Genomic DNA, 18,720 nt, shown 5'->3' on the forward strand with positions numbered 1-18,720 from the left:
AGGCTGCAGGGAGCAGCACTGAGAAATGCTCTCTGGGCATCACCGCTGCCCTTCAGCCACATCCAGGGCCAGCAGGTTGGATTTCCCACCCCGCCGGGGCTGCGGGGAGCTCTGCCCGCAGCTTTACCCCAACCCCAGGATTCTGCGAGGCGATGAGCAGCTTTCTGCCGTTTTCCTGCGGCAGCAGCTTTGCTCAGCACGTGCAGGAGGATTTCCCTGCGCCTTGGAGTTCTGCCCGGGAGCCTTTCCGTGACAGAGCCGCTCCGAGCGCCTCTCCCCGCGCTCGCAAATCAAACGCTGTTTTTTCTGCGGCCGTTGTGCTTTTCTCGCCGTCATGTGCCTTTCGGTTCCTCTTTTCGCCTTCCAGACGTTTCCCCTTTTTCTTTCCTTTGGAATTTTTTTTTTATTTCTCCCCCTGTCGCGCTCTGAGCTCAGAGGGTCTGGCAGCACCCCGGGTGGGTTTGGGCTCCAGGGAAGGTCTCTCCAGGGTCCCAGGAGCCCCAGGGAATGATTTCCACCAGGAATGGACATGCTGGAGGTGTTCCCAGCAAGGAGATCCCTCATTCCCTGCAGGACCTGGCAGAGGCAGCGTCACCCCACCCTAAAACTCCCCCGAAACCCCCTGAGAGAGAGAAACTCCCACGAGCTCGAGCAGCTCTGAGCAAAGCCCAGAGTTTCCAGTCGTGCTCCGCACCTTTGGGCATTTTTGGAGGGGATGGGGTGTCCTCAGGTGCTCCATAACCTTTGCATGAATGGCTCCTTTTCCCTGCCTAAGCACATTTTTGGAGGAGTGTCGGCCTTTCATTCTGCTCTCACCCCAACCGTCCGACTCCTCTGTTCACTTGTTTAAATCAAGCATAAAGCTCTAGCTGTTCTTTGAATATTTATGACCAGTTTTTATCTCATGCCATGCATACAAAACATACTTGATTTCTTTCCTAAAAGTTTTTTCAAGTGCAAAGTTTTAAAAACATGTGGCTTTTATTGCAGGCAGGAATGAATAACAGCATTCCGCCCCCGACCACATTAAATGGAACAGTAATATTCATATGCGTAAGGGCAAAAGCTGCCTTGTTTCCTATTTGCAGTCGAACTCTGAAATTAATTAAGAACTGAGAGGATCTGACAGTCATTAGGGTCTTTCAGAAAGGGGTGGAAGTGGCAGATGGGACCCACGCTCCGCGCAGCGCGGCCGAGCTATCAATAGCGCGGAGGATGTGAGCCCCGAGCGCGCTGCTCGTCGCGGGGAGAGCAGGATCGCCGCCCGGACAGCGAGGAATGGCACTTGCGTGACTTCACAGCCGCAGCATCCACGTCAATGGCACTCGTGCTCCCGAGTCACCAAGCAGCTTTTCAAAACTGCGGCTCGTCCCGCGGCGCTGCGCACGCCCGGCTGGTTGGTGCCACACCCGCGGCACGGAGGGTCCCGATGTCCTCCCCGGGAGGTGACAAACCCCCCGAGGGCAGCGGGATTGCTCCTGTGACGGCCTGAGGCACCCCGTTGGGATGTCACTGCTGTGGCTGTGCTCTCACCGCCGTGTCCCCAGGGACGGGATGGGAATGAGGGTTGGTGACAAACCCCGCAGGTACCAAACGGGACACCTGGGAGCACAGGCAAGCCCCGAGCTGTCAGGGGTGCCACTGGGGACTTCACTGCAGCCTTTTGTGTTCACCTCATTCAGGTGACGCTGAATGAATCTTGGCCCCGGGCAGCCAGGTGGGAATCTCACATTGATTTTACCTGCTGACGGCACTCCATGCCAGGAGCTAAACTCTGCCTAAAACCTTCCTCCCGCTCCTCCTGCTGCTGCCCCAAGCGAGGGTCTCGGGCCAGGGTTGGGGAACTGGGCAGCTGCGGCTCCGGGGATGTCCTGGCTCAGGATTCGAGCTCGAACCGCAGCACGGCAATGGGCAGCTGGGCAAGGCCGTGGGATCCCCAGGGCACGGCCGGCACCGAGCAGAGCCCGGGGCAGCCCCGCCGGAGCCTTCTCGGGCTGCTCTGGCCGCTGCTCCCTCCCCATACGAGGATTCCCCGATTTACGGCTGGCCAGCTCTGCCTTTCTCCCCCACTGTCCCCTCATCCCTTCCCCCGAGCCCCGCAGCTTCCTCCCGCAGGACTCCCCAGCGCCCGGCGCTGCCCCTTGGGAGCCCCTCGGAGCAGCGACACTCAGGGGTTAAAAACTGTCACCGCCGCGCGCCCCATCGGCCCCAGCATCTGCTGCTTGATTTATGAATGAATTGCACGCTCCCTCCCTGCGTGCTGCTCTCAGATCCCCTTCCCTGCGCTACAAACCAGATCCAGACACCCGCCTGGCCCTACTGAGCGCCGAGCTCCTGAGAGTTTGCGATGAATTTTTAATAGAAAGCTTCCTACGAGCCTCTGCTCTCGCCGCTCGGCTGGGGAAAGGAGCGGCTCTGCCGCTAAAAGAGCAGCTCAAACGAATTAAAAACTACAGAGGAGCCTGTAAGGGAAGTAATCCCAGCGAGGGATGATTTAAAGAGCTGCTGACCTCCCCGCGATGCGCACAGTAGCTTTGGAGGGTTTGTAAAGAGGCCCATGCAAATCCTGGGTCTGATACTCTATTAACCTCCTCGGGAGCGCGGGGAGGGCGCTGCAGGGATAATCCCCACGTGTCGACATCTCCTGGTTTGCGGAGGACCAGAGCAGCGGGAGCTCTGCCGCCTGCTCCAGGCTCTGGAACAGGAGAATTCACATGAAAACTTCCTTTTTGGGCACAGTTCCGCGGGTCTCCCGAGCTCTGGGGTGGTTTTGCTTGGCTGGACACCTCTTGCAGGAGAGGCCGCGGGGTTGCTTTGCTGGGCTCTGCGCCTCGGGAGGTCTGCAGGCAGTTTTGGGGTTGCGGGGAGCCTGGTTTGTCACAGCTCTGCGGTTCGGGGCTCAGCTGGCACTGCTGCCATCAGGAGCTGGCTTTGCAGGGCCGAGCTGTGGGCTGTGGGGTGAGCCTGCGCCCCGAGGTGAGAGCAGGGCTGGGCTGAGGGCAGAGCGGCGGAGAGAGCGGATTTGGGGAAGGGAGAGGGAAGTGGTACCCAGCACACCTGGGGCTGCAGTGGGAGTGAGCCGGGGAGGCACTGGTGGTGCTCTGAGGAGCCCAGGTGATGAATTCGGGATGCTCCCAATGGAAAAAGGGATCGGAGAGATGTGTGGGTGGCAGGGCTGTGGCACAGCCGCTGGATAAATCAGGGAAGGAAGGTAACGACCAGTCCTGGTGCAGGGAGACACCTCAATGCTGCCGGGACACAGCCCGAGGCGGGGCAGCCCCGGGGAAGGGGCAGGAGAAGCACCGGGGCGGGAGGCGTCAATGGCGCGGGGTGTCAGCATCCCGGGGGTGTCAGCATTTCGTCCTGTCCATCCCGTCTCGTCCCGTCCATCCCATCCTACCCTGTCCATCCCATCCCATCCCATCCCATCCCATCCCATCCCATCCCATCCCATCCCATCCCATCCCATCCCATCCCATCCCATCCCATCCATCCCATCCCATCCCGTCCCGTCCCTCCCGTCCCATCCCATCCCATCCCATCCCATCCCATCCCGTCAGTCCGTCCCGCCCCGGCGGAGCCCCGGTGCCAACCCGCGGCCGCACGGCGGAACTGCAGCCTCGCCCCGCACGCTTCCCGTGCCCCCCGCTCACCCCTCCGTGCCCACCGGGGGTACCGGGGAGCACCGGCACCGGACCGGCCCGAGCCCGGCACACCCCGGCCCGCCCGCAGCTCTGCCCGCGCCCCGGGGCTTGGCGTGTTCCCCCCGCTGGCCAACGCGGGGTGAGAAGTAGAACGGAACCGGAGGCCGCTTTCACCTAAAAAGGGCAGAATTTGAGCTCCGGTAGCGGCGGGGGACGGCGGGGCTCGGGGCTGCTCTGGGGCCGCTCGATGGCTCCGGCGGGCCCGGCGCGAATCCCGGCGATTGCCGCTGTGTAACGAGCAATCCACCGCTCTGGTTTTATAAAAATATGTATTTATTGTTGTTGTTATTGTTTTCCTCCTGGAGAAACACGGCGGCTGTCTGGGGCTTGGGCAGCCCGGCCCGGCTCGCCCCTCGAGGCACGGCGGCTTCGGGGAAAAGGTTCATTGTGAGTGAAGGGAGTTCAGGAGAAAAGGATTTTCTGGTGTTGGGCTTTGTTTTGATTTGTTTGAAGGAAATTCGCGTTTCACAGCGGGCAGAGCAGAGCTGGGAACGCCGCGGCCCGGCGGGCTGCTCTCGGACTGACAGCGCCGGTCTGAGAACACCGACAGACCGAGCTCAGCCCCGGGACAGAGCCGGGGAGCAGCGCGGGCACAGCAGCCTCCTCCTCTGCCCCGGTTCTGCCCCAGCCGGAGCACCCGCGGGGCGCAGGGAGCCTCCGCTTCGTTGTGTTTGCCCCGCAGAACCGGTGGCTTCGCCGCGAATTCTCTCGCCAACGATTCGGGCCGGAGCCGCCGGCGCTGCCCGCAGCCGCAGCCCCGGGAGAGCTGCCGGAGCCGCCGGGGGCTGCGGGCGCCCCGAGACCGCCGGGATGAGGCGGATCGCAGCTCTGGGGAGGGCAGAAGGCGGAGGTTCGGGAGCCGCGGTTTTCAGCGCAGGCCGTGGGGCGAATGGCCCCGTCGGGGACGGGAGTGCCGGTGGTCCCCGCGGCCACCGCTCCCGCCGCCCCAGCACGGTCAGACCCCCGCGGGGAGGGCGCGGGCGGCGGCTGCGGGAGCGCTGGGCGGCGGGGGAGGAGCTGACTCCTCAGGCGCTCGGCACGGCGGCGGCTCCAGCCCCAAACCCCGCCGCACCCCAAAACCTCCCCGCGGCCGCGGCCAGGAGCCACCGGAGCCCCGACGTGAGCCCGGCCGGGGGCGGGGCGTGCAGAGACCACGCCCACATGGGCAAAACCGCGTATTTTGCCATGGCCACGCCCCCTTCACTGTGACCACGCCCCCTCGCCCCGCGGGAGCCCAGGGTGGGCGGGGCCAGAGGCCCCCGGGGGTTCCCATTGGTGGATTGGCCTGTCCGTCACGGGCGCCCCGCCCCGCCGGGGCCGGCAGTAAATACGGTACCGGGCGGCGCGGCGGGGCTCGGCAGCGGGGCTCGGCAGCGGGGCTGGGCACAGCGCGCCGGCACTGGCCTTCGGCACGGAGCGCAGCTCACCGGCCGGCAGCGAGCCCCGGAGCCCCGCGGGACGCGATCCCCCGCGCCGCCCCGCCGAGAACGGCGCTCCGCCGGCACGGAGCGAGGCAGCGCGGGGCTCGGCCGACGCTGTCCCCGCCGCCCGCCGCCGCCGAGCCCCGCCGGGTGCCCGCCCGTCCCGCCCGGCTCCCTGACGCCCGCCGTTGTGATGCGTATTCCCGTAGACCCGAGCACCAGCAGGCGCTTCACTCCCCCGTCCACGGCGTTCCCCTGCGGTAAGATGGGCGAGAACAGCGGGGCGCTGGGGGCTCCGGCGCCGGGAGCCCGGGCTCGGCCCGAGGTGCGCTCCGTCGTGGATGTCCTGGCCGACCACGCCGGCGAGCTGGTGCGCACCGACAGCCCCAACTTCTTGTGCTCCGTGCTGCCGTCCCACTGGAGGTGCAACAAGACGCTGCCCGTCGCCTTCAAGGTGAGTCGCCAACCCCGACGGCTGGCCGCGATCGGCGGGGCTCCGGCGCTGCCCACCCGCTCGCCCTTTCCCCTTCAATCGCTCCTCACATCGCCGCCGAGGCAGCGCGGGTTATTATTTTTCATCAAATAGCCCGGTTTGTTATTTTTAATCAAGTCTCCGCATTGCCCCGCGGTCACGGCATCTTAGATATTCCGTACAGTTAGGAGCTCTCGGGAAACTTTGAAGTTTTAATGAGATGGAGGTTAATTACCTTCCTGGGAGAGGGAGAGCGAGGCAGGGAAGAGATTTAATCTGCGGAAAGCCGAGCGAGGAGCTGAAGCCCCAATGCCGAGCTGCTCCCCGGGCATCCCGGGCTGGGCACCGCGGGGAGAACGGAGCCGAGCGGGGAGAGCCAAGCCCGGCCGGGGAGAGGCGAGGGGAGCCGGGCGGGACGGCAGAGGGTCTAACGGGGGTTCCGCGGCACCGGGAGCTCCGGGCTCTGCTTGCTGCGGTTCCTCCCCGCCGCCCGGGCTGCTCCCGGTGCCCGCCGGGCTGCTCCCGGTGCCCGCCGGGCTGCTCCCGGTGCCCGCCGGGCTGCTCCCGGTGCCCGCCGGGCTGCTCCCGGTGCCCGCCGGGCTGCTCCCGGTGCCCGCCGGGCTGCTCCCGGTGCTTCCCGGGCTGCTCCCAATGCTTCCCGGGCTGCTCCCGGTGCCTCCCGGGCTGCTCCCGGTGCCCGCCGGGCTGCTCCCGGTGCCTCCCGGGCTGCTCCCGGTGCTTCCCCCGCCGCTCCGGAGCTCCCGGGCCTCTCTCGGCCTCCCCTCTCTCCGCAGAGCTTCATTTTCCCCGCGAACCCAACCAAATAAACTCACCAGCTCCTCCGGCGGGGCCGAGGGTGGTCTGACCCTCCTTTCCCCCCTCCCCGCGACCCCCCGGCTGATTTTAACCCCTTTTTAACCGTTTCCCCCTCCGCTTTTCTCAGCCTCCCGCGGGGTTTGCTTTTGGTTTTGCTTTGGGGTTTTTCGGTGCGGGTTTAGGGGGGAAGAGTGGCTCAGGTTGGCTTCGCTGCAGGTTGATTTTAGCCTAAAACGCTCTGGCCCTGCCCCAGGTGGTAGCCCTCGGCGATGTCCCCGACGGGACCGTGGTCACGGTGATGGCGGGGAACGACGAGAATTACTCGGCGGAGCTGCGCAACGCCTCGGCCGTGATGAAAAACCAAGTGGCGAGATTTAACGACCTCAGATTTGTTGGGAGAAGCGGCAGGGGTAGGTACCGGCCAGGAAATGGTTGGCCTTTTTATTTGTTTTTTTTTGTTTTTATTTTTAATAGGAAAAAAAAAAAGGAAAAGGAAAAATATTACTCTCTTTTTGGTAATCTCATTCTTTTCTTTCGTAATTTTCATTTTTAAATTTGATTTTGTTGGTTTCTTTTTCCTTTTATCTTTTTTTTCCCATTTTTTTTCTACGTAATTTCTATTGATTCTATTTTATTTCAACGGTGGTTTCGTTGCTGGGAGAAACTCCCCAGCCCCAAAGTGGTTCCCGAGGGATGAGAGGGATGCAGGAAAGATGCAGGAAAGATGCAGGAAAGATGCAGGAAAGATGCAGCAAAGCCTCAGCCCCGCCGGCAGCTCCTCCCAGCTCTCCTTCTCCGCCGAGGCGTCGGAAATGGGAGGCGCAGAGGAAAAAAAAAAATTAAAATACAGACCTAAATAGATCTAAATATTTACAAATCTATCTCAATCAAAATAAAGCAGCTCCAGCCCGAATCTTGCCCGATTTCTGCCATCACTCGGGAGGCAGCAGCAGCTCCTCTCTGCAGGGGCAAAACCCACCTGGCAGCTCGATTTAAATCGTGCAAATCATGAGTTTAAAGCGAAATAATAACGCCGAGCTCGGCCTGCAGGGCTGGCGTGGTGAGCTGAGGGTGCTCGGGGAGCATTTTGCTCGTTTTCTCCACGCTTGTGGCACAGAAAAGCAGGAGAGCAATTTGCCTTCCTGCGTTTTTCCAAACCAACCCTTCTGTGCCATCCGAGCAGAGGGAAACAAACCCCTGGAAATGTTCGGAGCTCTGCCTGCCCTCCCTGTACCTGAATTTCTGAGAGTATAAATAGAATTTCAGCTTTTCGCCACCAATAAACGCTGCGGATCGAAGCACTTGGTTCTGCATTTCGCCCTCAATGAGAACTCTGTATTTCCATGGCCATATGGCAGCAGTTTCTCCGAGGCTTCAAATGTATACACTCAGCGTCGGATATATTTTGACTTCTCTGCATTAATTAAAAGCAGTGATGTTAGGAATTATTTGCATGTAATAACTGTTTACTTGTTCCTCTTTATGAAACTTGAATAGTTTACATTCTTTCATACATTTCCTTTTTCCTGTTGGCTCCTTCTCCCTGTTGCAGTTTCTTCAAAACTCTCCACTTAACTGGTTGCAGGTTGATGGATGGAAAATGTTTTTCTTTTATGAATTAAGCTTTCATTCCTGTAATCAATTATTCTCTTAGGCTCTTTTCTTGCTGGTTGGGCTTTTTTTTTTTTTTTTCCCCTCTTAATTTCCCCATCCTCGCGCAAATTTCCAAACTGAACGCAACCCAATCTCAGCGTGACTCTTGAATTCATTATTAACTTGCTTCCTCTGCAGTCTCGAGCTCTGAATGAGCAGTTTTGGTCTCATAAAGCGCTCGGTGAATAAACTCCTTCCTTGGGCAGCTCATTACAGCAGCGGCACCACCTCCGCTGCCTCTAACGGGCGTCACTCATTAGTTTAATTTGGTTTTTTTTTTAACATATTCGTGTGGGATGAGGCTTTGTCATATTCACAGGGAAACAACCCCAAGGGGCTCCCCGGGCTCGGTGGGGTTTTGTGCGAATCGCACTCCCCGTGGCTGGCGCTGCTCTGCCGCCACGAGGCTCTTCCAGAGCAATTTGCTGTGAAAAATCGCTTTTATTGAGGTTTTTATCCCGCGTGTCGCGCTCGCTCTGCCTCGCTTGGCTCCATCCCTGACAGCCCCGTGCTGCTTGCATTTATCCTGGCAGGAATTTGGGGTCGCTGCGGAATATTTCCGCCTGTGTGTACAAATGTTTGTGTAAATCCGGAGCGAGGAGGTGTGGATCTGTAAACACGGATTCTCCTCCTGCCCTGCCGTGCGCTGCGGGAGGCTGCAAAACCTGATTTTCCTTCGCAAAACACCACTTAAAATGAGCCGCATTTGGGTATTTTTAGTAATGAGGTGTCAGGGATTCTTTCCCGGGAGGAGCTGCTCCTAATTTTCCCCCCATAAAAATATAAATTCGCATCTTCATGTGCAATACAAAGAGGAGGGGAAAAAAAAAAAATCTGACTTTTTTTGCTCAGATTGCAGTGGATAAAATGAAAGTAATCCCTGCTGCATCCCCTGCCGGCTTTCCCGGCTGGAATATCCCCCGGAGCATCCCCCGGAGCCAGGGCTGCTCCCCAAGCCGCTCGGGGGATGAGAAACCTCAGCTCGGCTTCCTGAGAAGGCGGGAAATGAGTAAAAATGGTCAGAATCGTCATTTTCGGTTCAGGGCAGGAGTTCGAGAGAGGCAGAACTGCAGCGGGCTGGGTTTGTGTCTGCAGAGAGGAACTCCGAGGCGGGGAGGTTGTTTCCCATCGAGAATAAAAAATTAAATATAATAATGATGATGATAATAATAGAATAAATCCGAATTAATTCAGTATAAAGGGGCAGAGGCGCCGCGCACAGCTCTGGGGTTCTGTGCCTCACAAGGCAGGTTTTCCCTCATGCTGCCTGCAAATCCTTCCCTCTGCTCCTGAGGAATTCCCGAAATCATTCCTCCTCATCCTCCTCTCCCCGTGCTCTGCTCCTGCGAAGGTTTCTGCAGCAAACCCTCGCTGTTGGTTGTTTTTTCCGTGGCCTCAGCAGCCTCAGCTCGGCTCGTCCTGCAGGTTGGCAGCATGGCTTGGATCCTCGGGGATTCCAAATTCTGTCAGTCCGTTTCTTCTGCCCTCCCAAATGCTCCTTTTTGTGCAGAAATTTGTGCATTTTTTGGTTGAAAAGCCGAGGTGTGGATTGGATCGCTGCTGCTGTCGGCTTTGGAGCCAGCATTGCCCTTTCCGTGCTCCATGGAGGAATTCCCCACCTGGGATCATTCCAGGATGTTCTCCGGGGGAGATAATTTCAATTTTTTCCCTTCAGTTTATTCAATTTTTTTCCTTTTTGCTGTACAAATCCTGTTTAGCTTCGCTGCGGCTATTCTCAGGTCTGACTCTGTAAAATGCTGATCTGAAAATCCCTGATGGCTGCAGGGGAAAAGGCAAAGGAGCTGCTTTCTTACTGCTTTCACTTGTGGAATACAGGCTGGAGGAGCAGAAATCCATCCCGCTGAGGTTTATACCTGATTTCCTGCTGGGGTTTAGACCTCTGAAATCCCTGATACCTCCGAAATCCCGCAGGGATTGCTGCTGAGGCTCGGGCAGAGTGCTTTGTGCAGCGTCCTTCCTTTTCCCAAGGGTTTTCGGAATTCGGGGAGGCTGTGGGAGAATTTCCCGCGGGGATTTCTGTTCTCCCAGATGGAATTCCAGCCGCAGCCTGGCGGGGAGAGGGCAGAGGGGTTGGCATGGGGTGCCCAGGCTGCGGGAGGTGAAGGTTTGGGGTCACAGTGTGCAACACCCTCTGGGATCATAAAGGCGTTTCCAGGCTGTGGATGGGAATTTGTTCTGCTGGGGCAAGAGGGGCACTTGCTGCAAAATTTGGCTCCCAAGAGCTTCTCACTGCTTTATTCCTTTTTTTTTTATTTTTCTGTGAAAGGCGGCAAGCTCGGTGCTTCAAAAGCATCTCTGAACTCCCAGATGGAATCCAAAGCCTTTCCCAGCTGCAGGTTCCTGTTCTGCGGGCAGGGCTGGGACAGGGGATAGGGACAGGACAGGGACAGGACAGGGACAGGGACAGTCCCTCAGAGCTGCCTGTCTGCTGGCCACTCTCGGTGGCCCAAGCTGGCCAGGTTCAGTTCCCACCCTGCAGTTCCCCCTTTTCGGCCCTCAGCGGTGTCTGTACGGCCAAGGCCGAGCGCAGCTCCCTCCCAGCGGGTTCATCCGCAGGGACAAGGCTGATCCCACCTCAGGAGCATCCCAAGGACTCCGAACCCCAAATCCCTCCTTCCCAGCATCCAGCGCTGGCTCAGGGCTGGGATACCCCGGGGAAAAGGGAAGATCCGAGCGGGAAAAGCCCAGGAAGGAGCTGCGGGTGGAGGGATCCCCACGGGGACAGGCAGGGCAGGGGAACGAGTGAGTTTTCCACGCGGGAAGGTCTCGGCTGCGCTCGGCAGAAGCTCCAAGGCTGATTCTGCCGCAGCCCCAGCGGGAGCCGCCCGGGCTCTGTGTCTGGGCGATCGCGGCTCGTTAAACCAATGATGTGTGCTGGCGTTTGTGTCTCAGCCCGCTCCGGCTGCAGCCTCTCTCTCCTGCAAGATCCTCACTTCTCATCTTGTGGTTTTTTTTCTTCCCCTCCTCAGGGAAAAGCTTCACCTTGACCATCACCGTGTTCACCAACCCCACCCAGGTGGCCACTTATCACCGAGCCATCAAAGTGACCGTGGATGGACCCCGGGAGCCCCGCAGTGAGTGCAGGGTTGGGTTTGGCAGCTCTGAAAGGAGCGGGGAGGGGGCTGAGGGGGTTCAGGGGGCTCAGGGGGCTGAGGGGGCTCAGGGTGCAGAGCCAGCTCCCGGAGCTGAGCGATGGCTCCGGGTGGCACCATTTGGCTGCTCGGGTTTCCCTCCCTCCTTCCCTCCCTATCCCACCATGGTTCAGCACTCCCCGCCGAGCTCCCTAACCCATCCTGGGAGGATAATTTCATAGCTCCGCGTTGGGATGTTGGGAAAACCCTTTGGGGCTTCGACGGCAAAGAGCAGAGGAGCCAAGCTGGCGCTGCAGGGGGTTTGGGGATGACGAACTCAGAGATCTGGGCTCGGCTTCGGGGGCTGATCGCGGTGATTACCCCAAAAACGCTGCAGGTTCCCCGGTGCCGAGGCGCTGCTCGCCCCGCCGCAGAGCTCCTTCCCCTCGGCTCCGCGCTGGTTTCGCTTTCGGGCTCTCAAAGGCTGGGCTGGGGGCTGAGCCTGGAGAAACCAGAGAGACTCGGAGACCGCAGAATGTCTGTGTTGTGCTCGGCGAGGCTCTCCCGGGGGCAGGATGGTGCCTCGTGGTTGAGGAGGCTCCGGGAGCTGCCCTGCCTTGGCTGCCTCTCGGCGGCGGCTGCTCGCAGCTTCCCTTGGCGCTGCCAGCCAGCCAGGGAACCTCTGCGGAGCTGCAGTTCCCTCCTGCCACGAGGATTATCCGCCCCGTGGGACTCTCTGTGCGGTGGGACTCTATCCCCGGGGGTTCCACCTCTTGCTGCTCATAAAGCCGAGCTTGTTCCTCAGCGCCAGGCTCTCAGTGCCCACATTGAAGGCGAGCGGTTTGATCTTTCCAAAAACCACCTCCCAAAACATTAGCTGTTGCTGCTGTCGCCGCGCCATGGGTGCCCCTGGATGGCAGGCCAGGTGGAAGTTGTTCCCTCGGCCAGGGGCTTGCATTTGCATCGGGGTTCGGTGGGTTTTTTTCTCCCCCCTCGGTTTTATTTCGGAGCCTGTCGAGGCTGGATTTAGGAGGTGGAATGCAGGAAATCCAGCGCTGCTGTTGTGGGGTTGGTTTTTGGGGTTTTTTTTTGAGAAACACCAGGCAGGTCGCTGGTGTGGAGCACCTGTGGGTCGTGGTGGGCGCTGGGGCTGGGCAGGGAATTTCACAACTCTGCCAGGAGTGTCAGGAATAGAAACCAGGTCTGCTGACTGCTGCCTCAGCCCCTTATCAGCCCCATCAGATCGCCTTTCTAATAATAATAATAATCATCATTATCATCATCAGGAATACATAAATAATAATACAAGGCGAGATAGTTGCTACTCTTGACGCTGGGTTTGGCCAAACCCCGTGAATCACACCTGCTCCTCCTGAATTTCTGCATTTCCCCCCATTGCTGCCCAGCTTCCAGTTCCATTTTCTGATGCAGAGAATCAGAATGGCAATCAGGCCAAAGCTGGGGATGGAGCAGCTTGTCCTGCCCGAGGGATGCCCTCCCTGCACCTGCCCGTTTTTGGGTTTTTTTCTATTTTTTTGTAATGATTTCTGCACCTCAGAATGAACTGGAAGTGTTGTCTTCTCCAGATTTGTGTGATTTATTTGCTGTTTGTGCCTTGCCTTGTTTGGCCCCCAAAGGTTGATCTCTCTGCCATCCCTGCATCCCCCCAGCCCACAGACTGCTGGTTGAAGAAGTTTAGACCCAAGTTGTGGCTGGTTTGGGATTTTTTCAGACAATCATAGATTTGTTGGCAGTAAAGGTCATGTTTTGGCTCCCAGTTTGACCCTGAGGCTTGAACTCATGGTCGATGAAATTCCAGCAGAAAAAAAAAAAAAAATTTAAAGAAATCTCTTTTTTTGGCCACACTTTTGAACGAAGACGAAAACTCCAAAAAATAATGAAATAATTCTCTTTTCCCCTTTCCCGCCCTGCAGAAACTGCGGGGGTGGAAACAGCAGCTGGGAGGTGATCCTGGAAAGCCGAGTTGGTTTTCCTGGTTCACCTGCCACTGGGTGTCTCCCGGGCACAGCAGCCTGGCAGTGCCAGCCTTGGGCTGGGTGATCCCCACCCTGGGCCAAACACCACTGCTGCTGCTCTGCAATTGCCATTTTTAGGTGTTTATTTCTATATTATAAACACTTTTAACGTATACATGTGTGGGCATAAAAATATATTTTTTTCCCCACTTCTTGGCTTCAAAAGATGGGAAGGTTGGTGCTGTGGCTGTGCTGGGCAGGGCTGGAGGCTGATGTGGGGATGGTGGAGAGGAAAAAACCCTTCCTTACTGTGGGAAGAATTGCCCATTTGTCTTGGTGTCCTGGGAAAGCCCTGGGCAGTGGCTCCTCAGCAGAATCCCTCCAGCAAATGTCCTTGTGGGGTTTTGGGGCCAGAAATGCGGCTGGGCTCCACCTCTGAGCATCCCATTCATCTCCCACCCCTGGCCCATCGCTTCATCTCAGCCCTTGAGCGAAGATTTCGACTCAAGCCGTGCCCAGAAAAAACTTGTGAGGAGTCTGGGAGCGCCTGGGGATGGGGGAGAAACGCCAGGGAAGAGGGGGAGAGGCAGAGCCCTGCCAGGGACCAGACTGGGGTGGAGGAACTGGGAATTTTCTCCTTTGGGAACCCCCAGCAGCGTGGAGCAGCTCCAGGTGTGACACCAGTGATGTCTAAACATCTCCTCCATGCTGTTCCTCAGCCTCATTCCCCTGTCCTGCTCCCTCCCAGCTCTTTTTTACTCCTCCTGGGTTAGACCTGGAGGGGAAAAAAGGCCATTCTGTCAAGTTGGCACCTTAGCTCTAAACAAATAGCACAGCGGGTGCCAAGTGTTGACATACTTTGTACAAACAGGAAGTAATAAAATATTTGAACTTCCTGTGGAATTTCCTTCTTTTCCCCCCCTTTCTGCAGCCCTGCGTTCAGCAGGAGCCTGGAGCTGAGCTGAGCTGAGCTGAAAGAGCCTCTTGCATCCACAAAATAATCCCCAGCAGGGAGATCGTGGAGGAAGGAATGGCTGGGAGTGGACAGGGATGTCCAGTGGTTCCTGGGGGAATGGGAGCATCCTCAGGGCTTCCCACTCACACCCACCTGCTGCCTCCTTCCCCTGCCCCTGCCCCTTCCCCTTTTTTCTCCTTCCCCTTTGCCTTCCCCTTCCCTTCCCTTCCCTTTTCCTCCTCTTCCTCCTCTTCCTCCTCTTCCTCCTCTTCCTCCTCTTCCTCCTCTTCCTCCTCTTCCTCCTCTTCCTCCTCTTCCTCCTCTTCCTCCTCTTCCTCCTCTTCCTCCTCTTCCTCCTCTTCCTGTTCCTCCCCATCACTCTCACCCTCTCAGCTGTCACTGTTCCTTTCTCCCTCCCAGCTCCCTCTCACACTCTCACATCTCCAACCTCTTTCCACCCAGAGCTCTTGTGCAAAGTCTTTTTTTTCCTTTTAAATTCCTTTCCTCCCCTCTTTTTTTTTTTCTTTTTTCAATCTTTAACCTCTCTCCCCCCACTTTCTAATTCCCTTTTGCCCTTAATCCCTTCTTCCTGACTCCCACCCCATCCCAGCTGTCCTTGTTGAGGAGGAAAAGGAGACCAAGAGGGTTTATCCCCCTGAGGGTCACTGTGTCCCCCTCTGCCATCCCAGTGGCTGTGCTGCTAGCTGCTGCCTCTGCCCTGTTCATTTCTGGGGATGTGCGTCAGAGATTCGCTGCTTTGGTCATGTCCCTGCCTGCTGTGAGCACAGTGAGTGACAGAAATGTGTCCCCAGCCTGGCTGGGAGCAGGAGGAGGGGGTTTGTGGCAGGAGCATTCCCATCCCCTCTCCCACCGTGCAGGGTTTTTCTGGCTGGGCCCATCCAGCACAGCCCCAAATTCACTCTGTGGTCACTTTTCTGTCCCCCAAAAAGGCTCCTTGACCCCAAAGGCCCTGGCTGTCCCCAGCAGCCACTGTCCCCTGTCACGTAGCCAGCGGTGAGGAGGTTTCTCACCTCCCCCGGCGCCGAGGCGTTTCCAGGAACCTCAGCTCTTCTGCTTTCAAACCTCTGAGAGCCTCAGCTGAGCGAGGATTTCCCTCCCCCGAGGGATCCCAGCCCAGCCCTGTGCTCTGAGCTGGGACACGAGGGGTTTGGGATATTAATGAGTGAGGAGTTTGGGATGAGCAGGAATGAAGAGTTTGGGATATTCAAGAGTGAGGAGTTTGGGATGAGCAGGAATGAAGAGTTTGGGATATTCAAGAGTGAGGAGTTTGGGATGAGCAGGAATGAAGAGTTTGGGATATTCAAGAGTGAGGAGTTTGGGATGAGCAGCAGTGAGGAGTTTGGGATGTTCAGGAAGATTTTGGGATGTGTAGGAGTGAGGAGTTTGGGATGTTCATAAAATGAGGAGTTTGGGATGTTCAGGAATGAGGAGTTTGGGATGACCAGGGGTTGGACCCTCTGTCTGTCCCTGCCAGGGTTGGTGGCATCACTGTCCCTGCAGTGCTGGCTGTTGGTGGCTGTGAGGTGCTGAGCACCTCATGCATTGTGAATTCTTGACTTGAACATGAGGTGAAAAAGCGAAAAACTGGAAAAATGATGGACTGGAGAGGGAAATCTTGTCTGTAAATCCAGCGTGGAGTGGGCTGTGTTAGCAGCAGTGCAGTGAAGGTGCATCTGAACCCATTTCTCTCTGTGCTGAGTGGTTTTTCACAGAATCATGGGGTTGGAAAGGACTTTAAAAACCATTTGTTTCCAACTCCCAGTCATGGGACTCCATCCACTAGGAGGGATTATTTTTTTCCCATTTTTATCCCTGGTAGAAGCTCCAGTTGGAAGCTAGAGGGAAAAATGAAGCACAGGATTGTGCTGGAAAACAAGTGATCCCCACTACCTCCCCATCTCCTGTGGCTGAGATTTCTTCCCAGAAACAGCAAAACTGAAACTCTGTTTTACTCAGGGAGGGGAAGAGAGGTGCAATATTGTACCTCAGCAGCAGCATCCTCTTTTCATGAAAAGTGCCAAGTGCCCTGTTTGTGCAATGGCAGAGTTGGTTATTTCCATGCTGAGTTTTGGATTCTGGAAGAGCAGTGATGGTTTCTGGGGAGATTTCTGACTCCTGGTCATTCCCTGTAACAAAACATCTCTCAGGCCTTTCCATATTTGTATAGTTTTTGGAGGAAAATATGAAAATGTTCCTTTACCTTAGAGTAAAATGAATTATCTGTTCAGGGCTGGGAGCCCTCAGCAAATCTGCTCCTCAGCCTGGGGGGATTTTGCACCTTTTATCCTCAGAGATTTGGGAAATGCTTGGAGAATAAATTACTGGAGGGTCTTGTGCCTCTCAGAAGGGGAGTGGAGACCCAGGACAGGGTGGGCTGTGCCAGCATTGTACGATTTCAGATCTTTATCTTGGCCAAAAGGCTCCCTCGTGGGGCTGCGTAAAACTTGAGCTGGAGATGTTTGCTGTAATTAAAAGCAGACTTGGTGCTGAAGTGCTCCCGTGGGGTGATAGTTTTGGGTATTATTAAGGCCTTTTGTTATATTCCCCTGCTTGTCCTTAGCTAGAAATAAATACACAGACAGTTCCCAGATTGTCTGGGAATGAGAAAGAAAAAAAAAAAAAAATAGGGGAAATGGCAAAAAGAAGTAAAAAATAAGAGATGAAAAAAAAAAGATGGAACAGAATCAATCCAAGATAATTTCAATAAATAAATGACCTCGGCACTTCCTGGACGGTGATTTGTCCATGTAAAATTGCTGTAAGCTGTTCTAATTTAATATTCTGTACTTCAAACGAGCTGATTTCCCACTTCTGGAGACCAATCCGCTTCCCTGGGGAGGAAGAGGAGGAAATCCTGAGTGGCCCTTGATGGCTTCCCTATTGACTGAGTGCTGGGAGTGTCGAGGCTGTTTGAGGAAACTCAAACCCATCCAGGAGCTTTGGGATCACTCCTGCTGCTGAGGGATCTGCCATGGTGCTTTCCTTGGGATGTCCCATGGATATTTGTGGGGTGGTGCTGCTCAGAGCCATGAGGTTGATCCCAGCTGTGCTGCAGGTTTTGTGGGATGCAGTTGGTGCATCTCAGGGGTCTCTGCTCCTCCCTGTGCTGACCCAGCCCTGCCTGCAGGAGTGGAAGGGCTCTGGATGGAGCACTGAGCTTTGGGGTGTCCTGAACGAGGCATGGAATGTCCCCAGGGGGAATGAAGGGATTGTCAGTGGGTTTCCTTGGTGTTTTCTCTGTGCTGTTGAGGTTGAGCCAGCAGCTCGAGTGATGCATCATTCCATGTCATCCTCCACCTTCCAGATCCCTGAAAAACCCCAAAACATCCCATTAACTACAGGCTCTGCAGCGAGGGGTGGGCAGGAGGCACAGGAGGAGCTGCAGGCTGCATCCCTCCCAGTGTGGTGGCTGCAGCCCCGGGGTGGGAGTGAGGAGGAGACACCGCTGGGGCTCCCGGTTAATTCAGGAGCCTTTGGGGGATGCTCGGGGCTCCCAGTTCATTCAGCAGCCTTTGGGGGATGCTTGAGGCTCCCTGGTTCATTCAGCAGCCTTTGGGGGATGATTGAGGCTCCCAGTTCATTCAGCAGCCTTTGGGGGATGCTCGGGGTTCCCAGTTCCTGCAGAGCCTCTCCAGATCATCCCTTGCTGCCCGGAAGGTTCCTCTGCTGCTATTCCCATCTCTGTTTCGATCCCAGCAGGAATTTGCCCCCTTTGGGATGCTCCAGGGCCATTCCAGGGCTCTGTTTTGGTGCTGAGGCAGTGGGGCTGCTGTTGATACACGCAGGGAAGGCAATTTATGTTTCATTTATGTTCCATTTATGTTCATTTTATGTTCCATTTATGTTCAACCACCTCCTCCCCTCGTTGCTTCCCAGTTAACCCCACCGGGGCTGATCCTGCCGGGGGGAATCAGAGCTCATCTCCTGAGGGTGGAGAAAAACCCCTCGGGGGCAAAACCAGCCTGGCCTTGGCTTCTGTGGGTTCAGGGGGACGAGGGGGTGTCCCAGGGGACAGCAGAGGATTCCCTGGGGAGAGCAGAGCAGGGATAAAGCTGTCTGACAGCGCTGCAAGCCATGGTTTGCATCAGCAGGGCCTTTGGTGGCACAGCTCGAGGCTGCAATCCTGCCTCAACCTAAATAACAGAGCAGCTGAAACGATCTGGGCTCCAGCAAATCCACTCCTCTAATTATTCCGTTTGCCACATGCAGTAAATTCCACCTCTCTTTTCTAATCGCCCGCTGGGTAATAACTTCAAAATCATTTTGCTTGGAAATGGCCAATGTTTTCTGAGTGCAGCAATATTGGGAGTCAGAACGGGGAAATTATTTTTGCTTGCCTTCCACAAAGGAATCTTTGTTGGGATTGGTTGCAACACCTCCTGCTTTTGAAAGCTTTGGGAAAACCCCAGGGCATGATTCTCAGCCGGGGTGGAGGAGACAAACCTGGCCTGGGGGGTTTTGGGAATAACTCAGAATGGGAGAAATGGACATTGATCGTGGATTTGGGAGAGATGAAAGTGAGCAAAAGGGTTTCCTGGTGGTCATTTAGGGATGTTTCATTTTCATGGAAGGTTTTTGCCCAGGAGGGTGTTGGTGGTGTTCTGTGTGGG

At 56.5% G+C, this 18,720-nt stretch overlaps 1 protein-coding gene across 1 annotated transcript in view; it reads left to right on the plus strand.

The window, feature by feature from the left end:
- Positions 1–5,058: 5,058 nt before the first annotated feature.
- RUNX3 (RUNX family transcription factor 3) overlaps positions 5,059–18,720 on the plus strand; it is a 32,957-nt gene continuing 19,295 nt past the window's right edge. The window contains exons 1-3 of the mRNA XM_085081466.1: positions 5,059–5,579; positions 6,667–6,823; positions 11,057–11,161. Coding sequence (XP_084937592.1) covers positions 5,319–5,579; positions 6,667–6,823; positions 11,057–11,161 — 523 coding nt within the window. The 5' untranslated portion in view covers positions 5,059–5,318. The remainder of the gene's footprint in view (positions 5,580–6,666; positions 6,824–11,056; positions 11,162–18,720) is intronic.

Source organism: Lichenostomus cassidix, chromosome 23, assembly GCF_008360975.1.
Source record: "Lichenostomus cassidix isolate B80296 chromosome 23, HeHo_3.0, whole genome shotgun sequence".
Lineage (NCBI taxonomy): Eukaryota > Metazoa > Chordata > Aves > Passeriformes > Meliphagidae > Lichenostomus > Lichenostomus cassidix.